At 43.7% G+C, this 19,278-nt stretch overlaps 1 protein-coding gene across 1 annotated transcript in view; it reads right to left on the reverse strand.

The window, feature by feature from the left end:
* MAN2A1 (mannosidase alpha class 2A member 1) overlaps positions 1-19,278 on the reverse strand; it is a 161,947-nt gene that overhangs the window by 95,032 nt on the left and 47,637 nt on the right. The window contains exon 5 of the mRNA XM_025438203.3: positions 7,122-7,249. Within this exon, the coding sequence (XP_025293988.1) occupies positions 7,122-7,249 (128 nt within the window). The remainder of the gene's footprint in view (positions 1-7,121; positions 7,250-19,278) is intronic.

A 19,278-nucleotide genomic window follows, 5' to 3' on the forward strand; every position in this document is an offset into this window, starting at 1 on the left:
TACTTTGTGACAATGAACTGCAATAGGAGGCATGAGCACTAACTTATGGTTTGGTAACACCCACACACCCACACTCACTTTCTAGCTCTGCCCCAGGAGGGCCTAGATGCAGAGATAGCTCAGTACCAATGAGCACACCTTAGCTCCTAGATGGTGACTTCTAAACGCTACGCTCTATTTAAAAATAACCTTAAAGAAATGGCCACCCAGGGAAGTGGCTGGAAAAATGCAAGATAAGCCCGGAACATATACTTTAGGGCATAAAGTAAAGAAATGATCAAAAAATCATGGGAACATATTAAAGTAACTCAGGAGACTGCCTGTGGGGGCTCCCACTACCCAAATTTGTGACAACTGGGGCATCAAAATAAACGACAGTCTTGGATGATAATCCATTGAATAAAATAAGAAGCCAAGAGATCCATGAGCCCCAAATAAGAAAATAAAAAAGAAATAAATAGGAAATAAAGGAAGTAAAAAGGAAAGGCATTCATTTCAGTAGAGCGCCAACTAAAAATTACAGAGTGAATGAGAGTTAGGAAATCATCAATGGATCTCAAAACATGCAAGTTTGATGAGAAATAGGATATTTACCTAATCTCAATGTGTCTCCCACAAATAAGATATTAATTAAAGAAGAAAATCTAATAGTCTAAATCTATAGCAAAGAAACTTAAAAGACACAAATTAAGCAATTGATGGAGGCTGGGAGCCCCAGTATCAGAACTGGGAGATCTCACTGGCCTCCTGGTAGGAGGTGCTGAGAACAGCAGAACATCGCTGCAGTGACATCTGAGCAAAATAAGTAGGATGGATTAGGTTAGGGTGGGTTAGGGTAGGTTAGATAGGGAGGAAGGGAGGCAGGGAGGGAGGGAGGAAAAATAACCTGAAGCTAATCTTGAGGAAACAGACACACTCAATAGAAAGACTTTCTACCACAAACGGTCTGCACTCCTCAAAAATATCAAGGTCAAGATATTTTTTTAAAAGGCTAAGGAGCTAACTGTTCCAGATTAAAGGAGACTGAAGAGATGTTATAAATAAATGCAACATAGGACCATGGTTGAATCCTGGACTTCAAAGAAAAATTTTTAAAAAGTACCTTTTATTAAAAAAAAAATTCTATTGGCACAATTTGAATACAACCTATGAGTTAGATGCTGCTAACATTCTGGATTTGATAACTGTCTTCTGCTTATATAAGAAAATGTCCTTATTCCTTAGAAAATACACAGAGAAGTCCTGGAAGATAAGAAGATGCCTCCAACTTAAATGGTTCAGAAAAACATGCATATGAATCTAAGCACGGGACGTATGAGCGAGCCTTCCCAGCTGTCACACAACTTTTATTTAAGTTTGAAACCATATCAAAATTAAGTTATAGAATAACAAAAGGTCGCACTGTCCTAAAAAACAAGGGCAGAATTAGTTTACAAGTGAGAGTTGAAATCATCGAATTCTACAGTGACATCAGATTTTAGCATCGTTAGTGACATCGTCCACAGCAAACTCACTTGATCCACAGGAGCGACAACCCAGCTTCAGTGGACTGAAGAGTCCCTGGGAGGTGATGATCCAGAAAAGAATATAAACCCTATTTTTAAAAACTTTGATATAAAAAGAGGTAAGAGCTAGGCAGAGACCAAGAAAGGATGCCAGTATCCTGCTAAGGATTTCCTTGGTATGGCAAGTATTGTTTTAAAAGGGGGTGAGGGGCGAACTTAGGTAAAATTGCAGCATTAAAAAAACCAAAGTTTTACAAAGAGGGCATGTTCATCAATAAAACTGGGAAAGATTGTGAAAAAGTTTTTGTGTCATCAAGCAAGATGAAGATTACTAAAGTATGTAAAAGTAAAAATTGTCAGGAAAAATGACAAGAAATGGTCATTAAAAGGAATAAATAGACCTCTCAATTTCTGTCAAACCTAAGAGACTTAAAAATTAGAACATAAGTAATATGAATAATTAATAAAACTGGACTATTCCAAATTTTTTTTTAAAAGATTTTATTTATTTATTCATGAGAGACACACAGAGAGAGGCAGAGACACAGGCAGAGGGAGAAGCAGGCTCCATGCAGGGAGCCCGACGTGGGACTCGATCCCAGGTCTCCAGGATCAGGCCCTGGGCCCAAGGCAGACGTCCAACCACAGAGCCACCCAGGTGTCCCAATATTTTTCATATTAAAGCATATGAGAAATAAGGAACAGTTAGAAAACTGGATCTTTTGGGCAAAAGACAATTTTATTAACTCAAATTTTAAAAAGTTTAATGATCGTATTAGTGTAAGAGTTCACAAAAGCAGAAATTAACAACAAAAACACTAAACAATTTAAAAAGCATTCCATGACCAAACACTAAAAAAAAATCAAGTATCCAAAGTAACGTGTTGTTCTAAACTGCTTAGAAAACAAAACATGAATTTATAAGATGTAGCCAAAGCTACAAAAAGAAACTGCATATTCTCAAATGTGTTATCTAAATAAGAGCTAAAACCGTAAAATTCCTAGGGGAAAAAAAAGGAAACCACAGAGTAAATCCTTATGACCTCAGGTGAGACCATGGTTTCTTAGCTGTGACATCAAAAACACAAGTGACAAAAGAAAATAAATTAAACTGTACTTCATCAAAATCAAAATTTCTGTGCATCAGAGAATACCTTTACAAAACTGAAAAAAAAAAAAAAAACACCACAAAACGGGAAAAAATATTTGCAAATTATCATCTGACAAGAAAACTTGTGTCAAGAATACATAAGGAACTCTTACAAGTCAACAAAAAAAAGGACAGAAACCCAATTGTAAAAATAGGCAAATTTGAACATTTCTCGAAAAGAGATACACGAACAGCCACTAGGCACAGAAAGGATGCGTGAGGGCACGAGTGTCTGGGGAACCGCAGTCACAGCTGTAATGGGGGGGCCACTGGGCACACCCCGCGTGGCCAAAATAAAAACGATGTCAAATGTTGCTGCGCTCGTGGAGGAATCCGAACCCCCCGACGTTGCCGGGGAGAACCGTAGAATCGTACAGCCGTTTCGGAAAACAATCAGGCCGCTCCTGCAAAGGCCAAACACAGAGCTACCGTGTGACCCCCCAGCAATTCCGTTCCTGGGTATATACACCCCAAAGAAACGAAAACATAGGTCCTCGCTAAGACTGGCACAGGTGTGGGGTGGGAGGATGGGGTCCCTGGAGGTGGGCATGAAGGAGGGCACGTGATGTGATGACATGCACCAGGTGCTGTGTGCAGCTGATGAATCACTAAATTCTACGTCTGCGATACTACACTCTATGTTAATTAAATTGAAATTAAAAAAAAAAAAAAGTTTTGCTGGGTTAAAAAAACAAAACTTATACAAGTATGTATAGCAGCGTTCTTCACAGCAGCCAAAATGGGGAACACTCTAAATGTCCATCAAATGAAGAAAGGAGAAATAAATGGGGTCTTTCCAAACAAGATATTATTCAGCTATAAAAAGGGATAAAGCGCAGATACATGTTCATTCATGTTCAACATGAACACGAACGTCATGCCAAGTAAAAAGAGGCCAGTTACAAAGGCCATACGGTATGATCCTGGGTATGTGAAATGCCCAGAATAGTTAAATCCATACACATACAGAAAAGCATATTTGAGGGCACCTGGGTGGCTCAGTCGGTTAAGCATCTGACTCTTGCTCTTGGCTCGGGTCATGATCTGAGCATCCTGAGATCGAGCCTCATGTCAGGCTCCGTGCTCAATACGGAGTCTGCTTGGACTCTCTCTCTCTCTCCCTCTGCCCTGGTGCCCCTACAGCCTCTCTGTCTCTAAAATGAATAAATACATCTTAGGAGGAGAGGAGAGGAGAGAGGAGAGAGGAGAGAGGGGAGAGAGGGGAGAGAGGGGAGAGAGGGGAGAGAGGGGAGAGAGGGGAGAGAGGGGAGAGAGGGGAGAGAGGGGAGAGAGGGGAGAGAGGGGAGAGAGAGGAGAGAGAGAGGAGAGAGAGGAGAGAGAGGAGAGAGAGGAGAGAGAGGAGAGAGAGGAGAGAGAGGAGAGAGAGGAGAGAGGAGAGAGAAGGCAGCTCAGTGGTGGTGTGGGCCTGGGGGCACAGAAGGTGGAGCCAGAAAGGAGCGTGACTCTTCATGGGTAAAAGATTTCTTTTGAGGATGTTGAAAATGTTCTAAAAATAGACGGTGGTAATGGCTGTACAACCCTGTGAATATACTAAAAAGTATGGGACTGTTCACTCTAAGTGGGTAAATTCTATGACATGGGAGATGATACGGTTATAAGAAGGATACAAGAGTCAGTCCATATATACGAAGTTCTGGGATGGGCAAAAATAATCTACAGCAATGGAAATCAGAGAGCAGTTGGCTGCGGGAGAGTAAAGAGGATGAGGGAACTTTCTGGGGTACAGAAAATGTGACTTAATTGGGTATATTTATGTGCCAAAGCCTGAACTCTATAGCTAAGATTTACACATTGCGCTGCATATGACGTATAGGTCAGTAAAAGCTGAACATAAAGAGAAAAATCCCCCGAAACTGAGGTTTATAAAGGAAGAATTCTTGGTTTAGAAGACAGTGAAGTACTTATGTGGCACCACGAAGGAGGTCCCCAAGCTTGCCACCCCCATTTAGTGGTCTGGTAAGAAAACGTACAGGACTCAGCATAAAGTCCTACTCACAGCGAGGATTTATTACAGTGAAAGGCTGCGCTGCAAAATCCACAAAGGGAAAAGGCACGGAGGGTACGGCGTCCACGGAAAAGCCAGTGCAGGCTTCTAGGGGTGCGTTCCCTGCGGAGTCATGCAGGATGGGTTCAAGCCTCCAGGCTGTGGCCGCCGAAATAACCGTGACAACAGCGAAATGTGGTCCACCGAGGAAGCTCCTGAGAGTCAGTGTTCAGGGTACTTTTTTGGGGGGGGGGGGGGGGCTGGTCATGGAGCCTTGTGGACATTAAGATCCCAGGCTTCCAGAAGGAAAAGAACTTAATTCAGGATCACAGTAGCATCTGTAGTGACCAGCATACGTTTTTACAGAGTTTAAAAACAGTGAACCAATTCCATGGTTTCTGTATGGTTAAGTACGCATGTTTTTTATTGAAGTTATTTCTCAGCATTTCTGATTTTTTTGCTATTTAATTTTTTTTCTTTCTGTGTTAGTGAGAAAAAAATCCCTGCCACCCCCATTCATTCTTTCTTTATCTTCTGGAATAATGCAAACTTAAAAGTTGTAAAATTAATACAGAGAACTCCCATAAGCTCCTCAACCAGGTTTATCAATTATTACCCTATTTGCTTTGTTTTTTTCTTCTTTCGCCACGCTGCTGCTGTGATTGCCGTTATTATTAGAATAAGTTGCAGATATCACGCCCGTACAAAAAAGAGATAATGTGGCAGGTCTGAAAGCCCTATCTTTAGAAAGGTCTTGCTTGGAAGGTTTGCCCTTGGCTGGCATCTGGGGACTTGGATTTCTCAAACGCTACAAAACCGTACTGAGATGTGAAATAGCTGGAAAGAACTGCACGCCATGTTGCAGGAGGCAAATATTAGACACCACAAAGATTTAAATGAGTGTCATGTTCTCATGAGTCGCAGCGAACATCTGATTTCACCGGGGCAGCCTTCTCGTACCCACGTCTTGCGGCAACAAGAGCCTTCCTCCCCTGGAGGACCTATGCACGTGGCGCCAGTGAAGCTGACCGTGCCTTCCACAGACTCCTCTCTCCTTGACCAGGTCCAATAAGCTGACTAGGCCGTGGCGACAGCAAACTCTAGACCTCTGGCCACAGAAACTGGCTCAGAGTTACACAATTAAGGCCCCGTAAGCCAATTAGGCAACGTATTAAGGAAAACTTGTCCTGATTAGATGGAGAAGATGAGAATCCTAGCTGCCTATGACCATCTTACTCCCCATGTGAAGAGAACCTAGAGCAGACTAAAGCTATGCAAAAAAGGAGCAGAACCAAGTAGCACCTGGGTGGCTCAGTTGACGGAGTGTCCGATTCTTGATTTCAGCTCAGGTTATGACCTCAGGGTTGTGAGATCAAGCCCCAAGTTGGGCTCCGTGCTGGGTGTGGAGCCTGCTTAAGATTTTCTGTCTCCCTCTCTCCCCTGCTTCTCCCCCACCCTCTGTCTCTTAAGTTAATTAAAACTAAATAAATAAGCAAGCAAAGCCAAAAGAGACAGTGTCCACACAACACAATTTGAGTCCCCTGGATCCAACCCTACCTGAAGCTACTTCACACACCTCTGGATCCAACCCAACCTGAAGCTACTTCACACACCTCTGGATCCAACCCAACCTGAAACTACTTCACACACCTGGATCCAACCTTACCTGAAGCTACTTCACACACCTCTGGATCCAACCTTACCTGAAGCTACTTCACACACCTCTGGATCCAACCCAACCTGAAGCTACTTCACACACCTGGATCCAACCCTACCTGAAACTACTTCACACCTCTGGATCCAACCTTACCTGAAGCTACTTCACACACCTGGATCCAACGCTACCTGAAGCTACTTCACACACCTCTGGATCCAACCCAACCTGAAGCTACTTCACACACCTGGATCCAACCCTACCTGAAGCTACTTCACACACCTGGATCCAACCCTACCTGAAGCTACTTCACACACCTGGATCCAACCCTACCTGAAGCTACTTCACACACCTGGATCCAAACCCTACCTGAAGCTACTTCACACACCTCTGGACCCAACCCTACCTGAAGCTACCGCACCTCTGGAATCCTCCATGACAAAATTAGTATCTTCCTTTCATTATTCTTTCTGTTTCTTAGGCAAGTAAATCAGGTTTTTGCCTCTTCTAGCCAATAGTTTTAACTAACAAAAAATTAAAATCCCAGTGTTCGAAAAAAATTATTCTAGAATTAGTAAGAATAGTACGCAAAATAATAGATCACAGAGTAGATGACCCTAAAAGTGACCATATTATGTTTATGTAACCTAGCTTATGACTGAAGAGACATCAAAAGTTAATGTAGGATAAAAAGAAAATACAGGGAAAATTGGTTATTTAAAAAAATAATAGAGCCTCATCTCACACATTGCCCAAAATTAACTGTCCAAAGTAGTCCAAATGAAGGAGAAAGACATCAATACATACCTAGATTTTTTTCCAGCCACTGATGTCCTTCAATTAGTTGGTCAATTATGGCAAAATAATGTGCAGCAGCTTCATCTGGCATGACCCAGCCACCTGTCACGATTTCGAACTGACCATTTTGTAGCAAACTAGAGAGAAAATAATATATGAGTTTATGATAACATATGCAAGAAAAGTTCAAATAAAAGATCTAAAATAGCATAGACACTAGGGACAGCCTGTAAGCACATAGAATTCATACTAGTTACAAAAAAAAAAAAACTTTTTTTTTTTTTTTAAACCAGGGAATAAATTTCAACTTTGGGGCCGTGGTGATAAGACATCCTTAGTGAAGTGTCTGTGGTGACCCCTCCTTTCCAGGCAAAGCCACTGCAGGTCACTCTGGAAGTTCCTTTTCATAAGGTTATAATCTCCCGGACAACTTCCAAGATCCTGATGTCAGGAGACACATCTGAAATATTTCTGAACCTTCCAGAGCACCTAGCAAAGTGCTTTACTTGCAGTATACACTGAATGCATGCTTATTGGAAGACTGTCATTTTAAGCCTGATATTTGCTCCCATACACCTGCACTGAATAATCAATATGTATTTTGGTCCTTCTGACTATGGAAAGTTAATCATGCAAACCGCACAAAAGTAATAATAAAGGTAAAAGCAAGTAAATAACACATGCCTCTGGGAATATAGATCATAAGCGCTTTGGCTCCAGATTCAGTTAAAATGTGTCTCTATAGTTTATTTTGCGTTGAGTGAAGAGCTCTAACATCGCCATCATCTGTCCACGGGGTACTCCTTTGCCATAATACCATACACGGTAAGCATATCCCCAGCCCTACGACAAAGGAATTGTTACAAGATCTCTTCCTCCAGGAAAAAACAAACTCATAGACTGATAAATATTTGAAGAAGTACCTGGGGAAGTACAGAAGTCAAGAATTTAAGCAAACACCTTAAATGCCATGGACCTGGCAGTAAGATGGTCTGAAAAGTAGTGTAGAATTTCAGAAAGAAAAGCAGCTTTAATAAGGACGCGCGGCACATGACACCACCCCTAACCTCCAAGTGCCAAGCCAAATTTAGTAGACATGGCCCAGAGGCATAAGAGATAAACATTTCCTTACAAGAGATCCTATAACAGAGTCCACAGCATTGACACATCTGATTTACTCAAACATACGCGTAATCGTATAATCCGTGACAGACTGGAGAGCGGACACAATTTTCAAGAATGAATGGATGAATGCCTTCCTTGTATAAAATCTTTAAATGTTAATTTAATCTGTCTTGCCATGGGAATCACCCACTAACGTAATTTCACACGGAGACTATGCTGGCTCACTGTAGTGTCTAAAAAACCCCAAAGGTCCAGTCCAACGTTAGATTCTCATTGGCCCAAATTAAGAACTTACGATATAGAAGTCAGAAATTTCTAAAAAAAAAATAAAAATAAAAAAGTCATTTCTTTAACACAACTGAATCCAAGGCTATTTCGTCCTGTTCTTACTGTCAAACTGCTTCTAGTCATTTTTCTTTCTAGTCTTCCTGGTGTTTGCCAGATTTAGCCACCTTCCGGAGGCCTTGGCCCAGGCCCAGCTCTCATGTCTTACAGCCAGTACTTGGAAGCCTGAGACGTCAGGAGAGAATTGGGATCTAATCTCTCTCTGGCCATCAAATATAGAAACGTGGCTCCTTATCTCCGCATTCCAGTCAACAGATCTTTTGGAAAATCTCAGAAATAAATTGATCGAAAAAAAGTCTTTGCTGCTTCTGAACAGAAAGCGGAAATCACAGATTAAGAAATCTAAAAATGAAAATGAAAAAAAAAAATCACTCAAGGGTGCTTGGGGGGCTCAGTGGTGGAGCGGCTGCCTTCAGCTCCAGTTGTGATCCCGGGGTCCTGGGATCGAGTCCTGCATCGGGCTGCCTGCTCAGTGGGGAGACAAACCGCTGACAAACCCCCTCCTGCCCCCTCTGCTTGTGCGCACTCTCTCTTTCTCTCAGTCAAATGAATACGTAAATAAATCTGTTTAAAAAAAATGACTCCAATGATGTAATTTTTCATCTATGAGTTTTGTTTTACCTACATGGTCCCTGTCCCACAGGCATGAACGGGCCCCAAGAAACCGCTAAGTGAGCAACAAATCGCACCTGCGGGCCACAGCAACCGGTCGCCCGGGGCCCTGCACCTGCCCCGCCCTTCCCTGCTTGTCTGGATCCCGGGCTGAGGGCTGAGGTTGCGAGTGCAACGGTTACCTTAACGACGGTCTTGTCACTTAATTTTGGGAAGGCATAAAAGTCCTCCTGTGCATTCCGTTCTCCAGAACCTTCTTACTTACTCTCTTCTCCCTATTTTCCCCGAACTGACAGGGGCCTGCTGTCCTCCTGGGTCCCCTCCAGTCCAAGTTTCCTGGGGACAGTCCCCGGGTGCCCAGCCCAGCTCAGCAGCACTTGCCAGCACCAGAGTCCCCCGGTCCCCCGAGTGTCCCCGTCCCCAGTACCGAGAGAACGGGGACCAGGCCGCGCGGTGTGCTCACCGTTCCAGGCCCAGCGCCGGGCACGTAAGGGGCACCCTGGCTGTCGGAGACTCCCATCAACGAGCAGCCCGACTCGGTACTGCCTGGGGGCCGGGGTGCCAGGGGGCATCGGGGGGGGGCAGGGCGCCAACCCGGGCAGCCGAGGCGCGAGCGGTGCCACCCGAGGACGAAGCTGGGGCCGTGGAAGAGGCAGGCGGGCGGCCACTCCCGGCCCCGGGGCCCTGGGCGCACCCGCGGGGGGACCTGGGCACGGCCACACTGCTGTACCTCGGCACCTCTGCACCTCGCCCACGGAGGCTCCCAGCCGAGCGGGCGGGAAAAGAGAAGTTCAGGAGAAGAGGCGGATCCACGAACCAAGCTGCGGGGAGCTGGAGCTGGAGCTGGAGCTGGCGCAAGGGGCCGAGGCGAGGAGGGGAGGACAGAGCTGCCACGGGAGGCGCAAGGACCACGCAGAAGGGAGACAGAAAAGGGAGCAGAGGCAACCGGGCATGCTAAGATAAAAAGAACAAGTCTGTGAAAATAGCCTCAAACATTCTAGGAAGCAGTAATGAGGTGCTACAACCTGCGCTCCCACTTGGTACAAGGTATTTTTATAGTTAAAAAGGTACCACGTCATTGTGACCTGCTCAGAAACAGATGCATCAGTGGGTCAGGACATAAAGCTGAGAAATAAACTTTTAAAATATTTATACTATTAAAATAGCGAATTGCGTTAGTGGGAAAGAATGGGATATGGTTTTCTTCATAGAAGCTTGAAGCAGAGAGATTTATCTACTTACTTACTTACGTATGTTCTTATTTATTTATTTTAAGATTTTATTTCTTTATTCATGAGACACAGAGAGAGAGAGGCAGAGACTCAGGCAGAGGGAGAAGAAGCAGGCTTCCTGCAGGGAGCGGATGCGGGACTTGATCCCAGGACCCCGGGGTGACGCCCTGAGCTGAAGGCAGATGCTCAACCACTGAGCCACCCAGACGTCCCAAAGCAGAGGGATTTAAAACAAACTCGTAAGAAAGTCAAGTTATCAGGACGCCTGTGTCCTGACTTGAACCAAATGGGGGGGGGGGGGTGGGGGTGGGAAATACATGATGCAAAATACGAAGTATGTAACAATGACTATGGACAGATGGTCAGCTTGGGGACTGTTCCTCGTCCACTGAATTGTCTTTCCTAATCTATGCATAGGAATGGTAAGAACCAGATGATAAACTGGAAGATTTTTAGAGGCAGAAAGGTTTTGTTTGACATAAAATATTTACTGTTTTAGGGAAAAACACTCACCACAAAACCAAACCAAACCCTCACACACAGAAACTGCAGGAAAGAGACGTGCACAAAATTCCCTCGTAGATGCCTGCATCCTACAATAAATACAGCAAGTACTTAAGAAGTATCTCACGAAGGACAGAAAAACACAAAGGTCCAAAGAAACAGGAGGAAAACATTAACCTGATGACTGAGAACCACAGCAAGGACCGTCATCATTTAGTAACAAGTACGAAAAAGTAGGACTGGCATTCTCCAGAAACAGCACCTCAGCAAAGACTTAGAAAAATATTTATAAGCAATAACAGAAGAGCGGTGATAGTCTTCAAAAAGAGAACCATATTTAAAATCGCCACTGTTAGCAATACAAGGAAAATAAAATCAAAACAGACTGCAACTGCACATTTGAGACTTTTATATATATATTATATATATATGCACATATATATATATATATATTTTTTTTTTTTAATCAAGCAGCCAGAAATACCTACAGCTAAAGTTACTTAGAACAAATACAGGTACTTCCCATTTCCATGCACTTAGTATTCAGCAAGCAACAACAACCAAGCTATTTCTCTGGACTAGAGAAATACAAAATTTAAAAAGACATGCCCACTCCATAGGACGTACTGCTTGGTGTCTGCCAGGAGACTGGCTTCCTGCAAATTTTCTATGCCTCTGCTGTCCTCCTATTTCCTAAGAAACACGAGATCTGGAAGCAAAAGTGAAAAGACACGGAAAGGGGGGGCAAGAAAGAGAAGAAAATATACATACAGGAAACAGGAAACCAGGCACTTCAACTTTCAAAATTAACAACACTCCTGTTTCACTTTTTAAAAACGGTTGACTCGTCCCTCCTGGCAGCAGCAGCATTACACACTGCTGCTTCTACTATCTCATTGCTGAGGAACTTGGTATAAAAAGTTTAACAAAATCACTGATCGAAATTAGGCTGTGCATTATCTGTCACAGCTCCCTTTGCCTCACATGTAGAATTTACACTTAAGGATGTACTTTCCAAGCACACGAAGCTGCAAATCATTTTCTCTGAGTGTCACTTTTTCCCCCATGGAGGCTCATCACGAAGACAGACAGATTCAAAGAGCTTTTTTTCCCTACTGGGGAAATTGTCACAGATAACTTAGTAGTAAAAAAAAAAAAAAAAAAAAAAAAAAAGCATCATTTAGCAGGCTGCAAAGAATCACAAATTAATTTCACATGAGAAAACGAGATGACTTTGTAATCATACATCGGGGGACATATGAAATAATACAAGAGGAGGCACAGGGATTCATTCTTAAGTAAAAATTTAGTTAAGTGGAAAATTCAAAAAGATGGGAGGGTCCCGGTGAATCAATCGATAGCCTAGAAATGTTTGCTTAGCATGTGCCCGACTCCTTATACCCTTCGTGGGAAGTGCCTAATACAGGAGAACAAAAATAAAATCTTGTTTCAAGACTCCTCATATAGTACTAACTGGGGAAATTCATTGCATTCTTCTGAATATTGCTGATGTTGGTCTCTAAGGATTTAGTACAGAAGGGGGCACCTGGGTGGCTCAGCTGGCGGAGCCCTGCCTCTTGGTTCTAGCTCAGGTCAGGGTTTTAGGGTCTCAGGGTCCTAAGATCGAGCCCCACACTAGGCTCCACTCTCAGTGCCCAAGTCCACTAGACCTTCTCTCCCTCCCTCTCTGCCTGCCCCCCCTCGGCTCACTCTCTTTCCCTCCCTCCCTCTCTAAAATAAATAAATAAAATGTTTAAAAAAAAAAGATGTAGACCACGAGGGGCAGATGGCAAATACGTTCTCTCTCATCATCCCTTCCTCACTTGACTCCACTCCTTTTAGTCCTGTGTCTACACTCCCTCTGCCTGGAATATTTTCCCTCCCAACACCTGCCTCACTGGCTCTTATGGATCCATCCGGAGCCTTTTGTAGCTACGTCTCACCCAAAGCCCATCTTAAGTGTTAGCTTTCATAAAATCCAACACTTTTCTTTCACAGCATGTATCACGAAATTTAATTACACACTGTGCACTTACGGTCTTTCTCCCTCGATAGACGGAAAGCTCTGTGAGGGCAGGAGTCACGTCTAGTTTGCTCACCATTTAACACTCAGGGTTCCTACTAGGAAAGGGGACCAATCACTCAAAAGACAAGTGAAAAAAAGAATATGCAGCATATATTTCAGAAATGACTGACTCCCAAAAATGAGAAGAAATTTAGCCTCACGGAGAAATGCAAATTAAAACTTCAACAAGATATCACTTTTACTCATGATGCTGGAAAGATCAAAAAGCGGTGTAACATATTGTGATGTCAAAGATGTATGGAAATAGGTATTGTTACATACTGCTGGCAGTAACCATCGAATTTTAAAATGCATATGTAGTTTTAAACATGTTCATTCAAATGAAGTCAGAAAATAAAGTATAAAAATAAACAAAAGTATAATATACACTGAATATAAAGATACATTCTGTGCATTCACAAAAGTCCAGAAATAAAACTACACAGTCACCCATTGGCAAGTGTCAAATAAACTAAGGCCCAGTGATAAAATAGGTTTTTATGCCATCTTTAAAAAGAAGGGCTCTTTTTTCCTGAAAGGTTTTCCAAGACCTATTAAGATTAAAACGGTACAATATCCATTAGGATGGAAACTGTATTAAAAAAAAAAAACAATAAATAAGATTTGATGAGGATGAGGAGCTATTGGAAACCTTATACATCGTGGGTGGTGAGGTAAAGTGGTACAGCTGCCGTGGGAAACAACATGGAAGCCCTGCAGAAATTTAAACATAGTATTACTATGTGATCCAGCAATTCCACTTCTGGATATATACACAGAAGAATTAAAAAGCAGGGACTTGAACAGACATCTGTACCCCTATGTTCACAGCAGTGTCATTCTCAATAACCAAAAGGTAGAAACTACCCAAATGCTCAACGATGAATGAATGGATAAACTATCATCTATTTACACAATGAGATATCATCATTCAGCCTTAAAAAGGAAGGGAAGTCTGACACATGCTTCCGCGTGGATGAAGCCTCAAGACTCTACGCTAAGTGAAATCAAAGCCAAACACTGAATGATTCCACCTCTATGAGGTACCTACACATAAAGGCGGATGCCAGGGGCAGGGGAGAAGGTGAACGGCAAGTTATCGTGCAACAGGTACAGTCGCAGTTTGAGATCCTGAAAAAGTTCTAGAGACAGGTGATAGTTATGACTGCGCAGCAATGTGAATGTACTTCAGTGCTACCAAACCCTACATATAAAATCATTAAAATGGTAACTTTTAGGTCATGAATATTTTACAATAAAAAAAATAGTCGCTAAAAAAATCAGCACAATGTACATGTCATGCTATCGGTTGCACAACACACAGGTATACATGTTTGCACATACATTCTCCTATAAGAGTTTTCTTACAGCAGCTGTGCCCTGTGGGAAGAACTAGATGACAAGGAGACAGGAGTGGTTCACCTCTTACCCTTCATTGTCTACCCTTTATATACTTGGACTTATATTAAAACATTAATTAAATGAAAATTTTTTCTGAGCTATAAATACTGTATTCTGATTTCTCCTAAGCACTGTAAACTGACACAGCTATAGCATAAAATAATCCTGAAATGTTATTTAAGAATATTTCCCATACTAGATGGCTCAAGTAATCATTCTGTCAAGTTTGTTTAAGATTTTATTTATTTCACAGAGATCATGAGCCAAGGGGAGCGGCAGAGGGAGAAGCAGACTCCCCACTGAGCAGGGACCCCCCCCCCCCCCATGCAGGGCTCTATCCCAGGACCTCCTGAGCCACCCAGGAGCCCTCATTTCCGTAAAGTTTTAATAAGAGGCTATTTTTTTAATGCAAGCTGGTGCAGCCACTCTGGAAAACAGTATGGAGTTTCCCCTCAGCAAGTGAAAAATAGAGGACTACCCTACAGCACAGGAATTGCACTACTAGGTATTTAGCCAGAGGATATAAAAATACTGATTCAAAGGGATACCTGTACCCTAATGTTTACAGCAGCATTATCAATAATAACAAAATTGTGGAAAGACCCTAAATGTCCACCGACTGATGGATGGATAAAGATGGGGTATATACAGACAAGGGAATTATTACTCAGCCATCAAAAAGAATGAAATCTTGCCATTTGCAAGGATGTGGATGGAGCTAGAGTGTATTATGCTAAGCAAAATAAGTCAGAGAAAGACAAATACCAGATGATTTCACTCATGTAGAATTTAAGAAATAGAACATGATCACAGGAGGAAAAAAAAAAAGGAACAAGAAACAGACTAACTCTAGAGAACAAACTGATGGTTACCAGAGGGGAGGTGGATGGGGAGATAGGAGAAATAGGTAAAGGGATTAAGGAGGGCACTTGTTGCTATAAGCACCAAGTGTTGCATGTAAGTGTGGGACCTCTATATTGTGCACCTGAAACTAATATTACAGTGTATGTTAACTGGAATTTAAACAAAAACTTTTAAAAAAAATCAAAAAAGGGAATATTTAAATATTTCACTGTTTAAGTAAACGTCACTTCATTTTCTCATTTTCCAAAACAAAATTAATAAGATGCTCACATATAATGAAGCAGAAAATATGTGAGCCTAAAGAATAAAATTTAAAAATCTACTCAATATTTTGCTATAAATGCACAAGGGGTTATGGTAGGCACCGTTTCTAACCAACGTACTTTAGTTAATACTATACCACAAACGCCTTTCCATGTTAATAAGGACCTATCATTGTGTTTATGGCTGTACTGTACTTTTTAAAGGACTTTTTTTTTTTTTTTTAAGATTTTATTTACTCATTCATGAGACAGAGAGAGAGAGAGAGAGAGAGGCAGAGACACAGGCAGAGGGAGAAGCAGGCTCCATGCAGGGAGCCCGACGTGGGAATCAATCCCGGGACTCCAGGATCAGGCCCCGGGCTGAAGGTGGCGCTTAACCACTGAGCCACCTGGGGGTCCCTGGTTTGATCAGTTTTGACAAGTGTTTATATCCCTGCAATCACCACCAAAGCCAAGATTCGGACTATTTCCATTAACTCTGAGAGTTGTTTCATGCCCCTTTCCAATCATTTCCTACCTCAACTGCTCCAAAAAAAGAAAGACCATCATTACTTCATGATTTCTACCATAATACAGAAGTTTAGCTACTGGTAAGCTTCATAAAATAAAATCAAACTATATTTACTTTGCTGTGTTAGGCATTTTTTGCTTAACAGATTCAATAGATTCAGCCACATAACCACGTTTCCAGTGTTCATTCTTTTTCACTGCTGAGTAGTATTCCGCTGCACGAATACGCCAGGTTTTTTTCATCTATTATATCGTTGATGGACATTTCAACTGTTTCCAGTTTGCAAATACTATGAAAGATTCTGCTCTGAAAATGTCTAGACAAGTCTTTCTGAGAGCACGTTCTCATTTTTCCCAGGGTCATGCCTAGCAGGAGGCTTCTAGGTCTCATTTCATACGCTTCCCTTTGGAAAACTCCGGTGACTTTTCAGAAAGCAACTGTCCCACTTTACCTCCCCACCAGCAATAGGAGACTTCCCGCGGCTGCACATTCCTTCCAACTCCTGGTGGTGTCAGTATTTTTTATTTTCGCCATTCTACAAGGCCTGGGAGGGCATCCTGCAGTGGGTATGATCCGCATCTCCTTGACGGAGCCCATTAGGGGGCCCAAGCACACCCTGCTCCCTGCCGCTGCAGCCTCACCAACCTCCTCCCGGTCTGAACGTGCCAAGCTCTTGCTAACCCCTGGCCCATGATCACAACTCTCCTCTCATAAACTGGAATCCGCGCCCCATAACTGGCTAATTCCAATCCCCCTTCAGGTTTCAGCCTGAATCCACCTGCATCAGGATGCCTTCCAAGCCCCCTTCCTTGCTTCTGTTAATAGGGAATGCTTTATTGTGATACTATGGTTACCTCCACGTCTTCCCTGCTTGGCCTTGAAGACTGGGGTCAGGGGTGGTTTACTCACCTCCTGTATCCCAGGCTGCAAGCACAGTGAACTCCTGTAGAATGAATGATAAATAACGGAAGGCTTTGGAAATAAGGTAACAGTTCAGCGGAGTCTTGAAAAATACGGCTGAGATTACCCAGCGCACAAAAGGGGAAAAAAAAAAAAAAAAAAACTCTAAGCTCAACTCACTGGCAAATTCCTGAACATGAAACAGCATGTGTTGGAGGCCACCCACGTGGCTCGGCAGTGGGGGTGGGGGTGGGGGGGGCACTGGGGACAGGGACAAGCAGGCAGGGCTCAGGGCGATAGCGTGGCAAGCCCAGTGACACAGGAGCCTGTCTTTGGGCCCCTATGGGAGGCAGCCGTGAGGGGGAGGCCAAAGGGGAGGAGGAGAAGGCCCGTGACCCCAGCAGGGAAATGGTCGGGAGGAAGGGAGCAGAGGAGGAGGAAGGGAGCAGAGGAGGAGGAGGGGAGCAGGGGAGGAGGAGGAGGGGAGCAGGGGAGGAGCAGAAAGGGAGCAGGGGAGGAGCAGAAAGGGAACAGGGGAGGAGCAGAAAGGGAACAGGGGAGGAGCAGGAAGGGAACAGGGGAGGAGGGGGGAGCAGGGGAGGAGCAGGAGGGGAGCAGGGGAGGAGCGGGTAGGGAGCAGGGGAGGAGTGGATAGGGAGCAAGGGAGGAGGAGGAATGGAGCAGGGGAGGAGTGTAGAGGAGAATCAGGCTCAGCCAGAGGCTCAGCGAGGTGGGGAGAGGAGCCGGAGCCGGAGCCGGAGCGCTGGGTCCCAGGAGGCGCAAGGGAGAGAACTCCCGGCAGGCGGGGGGCGTGCAGGGCCGTGGATGCTGCTGGAAGCCCTGAAGGGAGCTGGGGAACATCCAGAGGAGACAGTCCCGTGGGTCGGGCGTGGAAGGAACACGAAGCTGCGTCCCTGCAAGTGAACTGGGCGTGCAGCACGTGGGCGCGGGACACATACGCCCCCAAATACACACACGCTCCTGCTTCAACTATTAGAACTCAAATTACTTTTGACACCGGGGAATTTGCTTTGATTCCTTTGATGCAAAGCTCTTATCTTTAGGCTCTAAAGTCCATCCCAATCTGCAGTTTTCCCTGAACATCACAGACACACTGGAGCTCCTCCTTGCTCTGCACAATTTTGCAGCAGCCTCCGGTCCAATACCCTAACATCTGACCTATATGAAACGTATAATGAATTAACCTGCGTGAGAACTTTAAAGCCATATTTTTAGAGTGAAACCTGAAGTGTGCATCAATAGGTTTTGGATTCGTAGTCTTTAAGAAGGTCACCTCCAATGTTCCTCCGATTTCAATAAGCAAACAGGGAGCTAAGATAATAGGGTAGAAGGTTCACTGAAATATAAACCTAGGAAAGAAGATGTAAGAGAATGACAGAAATATTAAAGATTCTGCATTGTGGGGGCGCCTGGGTGACCCAGCTGGTCCTATGTCTGCTCCGGAGCTCAGGCCATGACCCAGTCCCGGGTCAGGCTCCCCGCTTTGCAGGGAGTCGGCTTCGACCTCTTCCTCTGCCCGTGCTTCCTCTCTCAAATAAATAAGTAAATCCTTAAAAAAAAAAATTGCATTCTTGGCAAAGCAATGAAACTCAGCAATGTGATGAAGATAAAGTATCTCCGTTAACTGTAACTTCTAGAACCATCCACGGAGGACCCCGTTCCTCCTGGCACACACGGGAAGTCTCATTTCACACCCCCAGGTCCCCACGGAGAAGCCAGTCAACACTCTGGGGAACACACAAGTTGTTGTAGGTCCCAACACCTCGCCGGGCTTCTTCACGGAGCACCGGTCTCTACAGATCTGCAGAAAGTGCCTCAGTGTCTCAGAGCCCCGAGAGAAAGAATCAATGTGCAATACGCTGGGTATTAATCAAAGGAAATGCTACGGCTAATGGTTCAGCTGCCTGATTCTGAATAAGGATCCACGTTTTGATGTATTATAAACATCATGCAGTATTTAACTGCGTTTAGCGGAAAACTGTTCAAACATGAAGCCGAACAAGTAAAAAGAATGTTAACATCCCAGTCATTTTCAAAAATAAAACAAGCATAGATGGAAAATGTGCTGACGATTTAATGGGAAGCAGTTTTCTTTTAAATCCACTGGATGTGTGTTACAAGTAGGCACCACGACTATAACTGATTAAATTACTTTCGGTCACAAAAGAGAATAAAAAAGCTAGATGCTGTTTGCATGGATCTCCCTTTAGTTAACTAGATTCTCATTTTTTAAAAGCTGATAGAGCTGAATACTGCTGCCACAGGGGGTAGGAATCAAACAAGTCACTGCTAGAATAGATTATGGGGATCATTTGAGTTATGT

The sequence above is a fragment of the Canis lupus genome, chromosome 3, assembly GCF_003254725.2.
Source record: "Canis lupus dingo isolate Sandy chromosome 3, ASM325472v2, whole genome shotgun sequence".
NCBI lineage: Eukaryota > Metazoa > Chordata > Mammalia > Carnivora > Canidae > Canis > Canis lupus.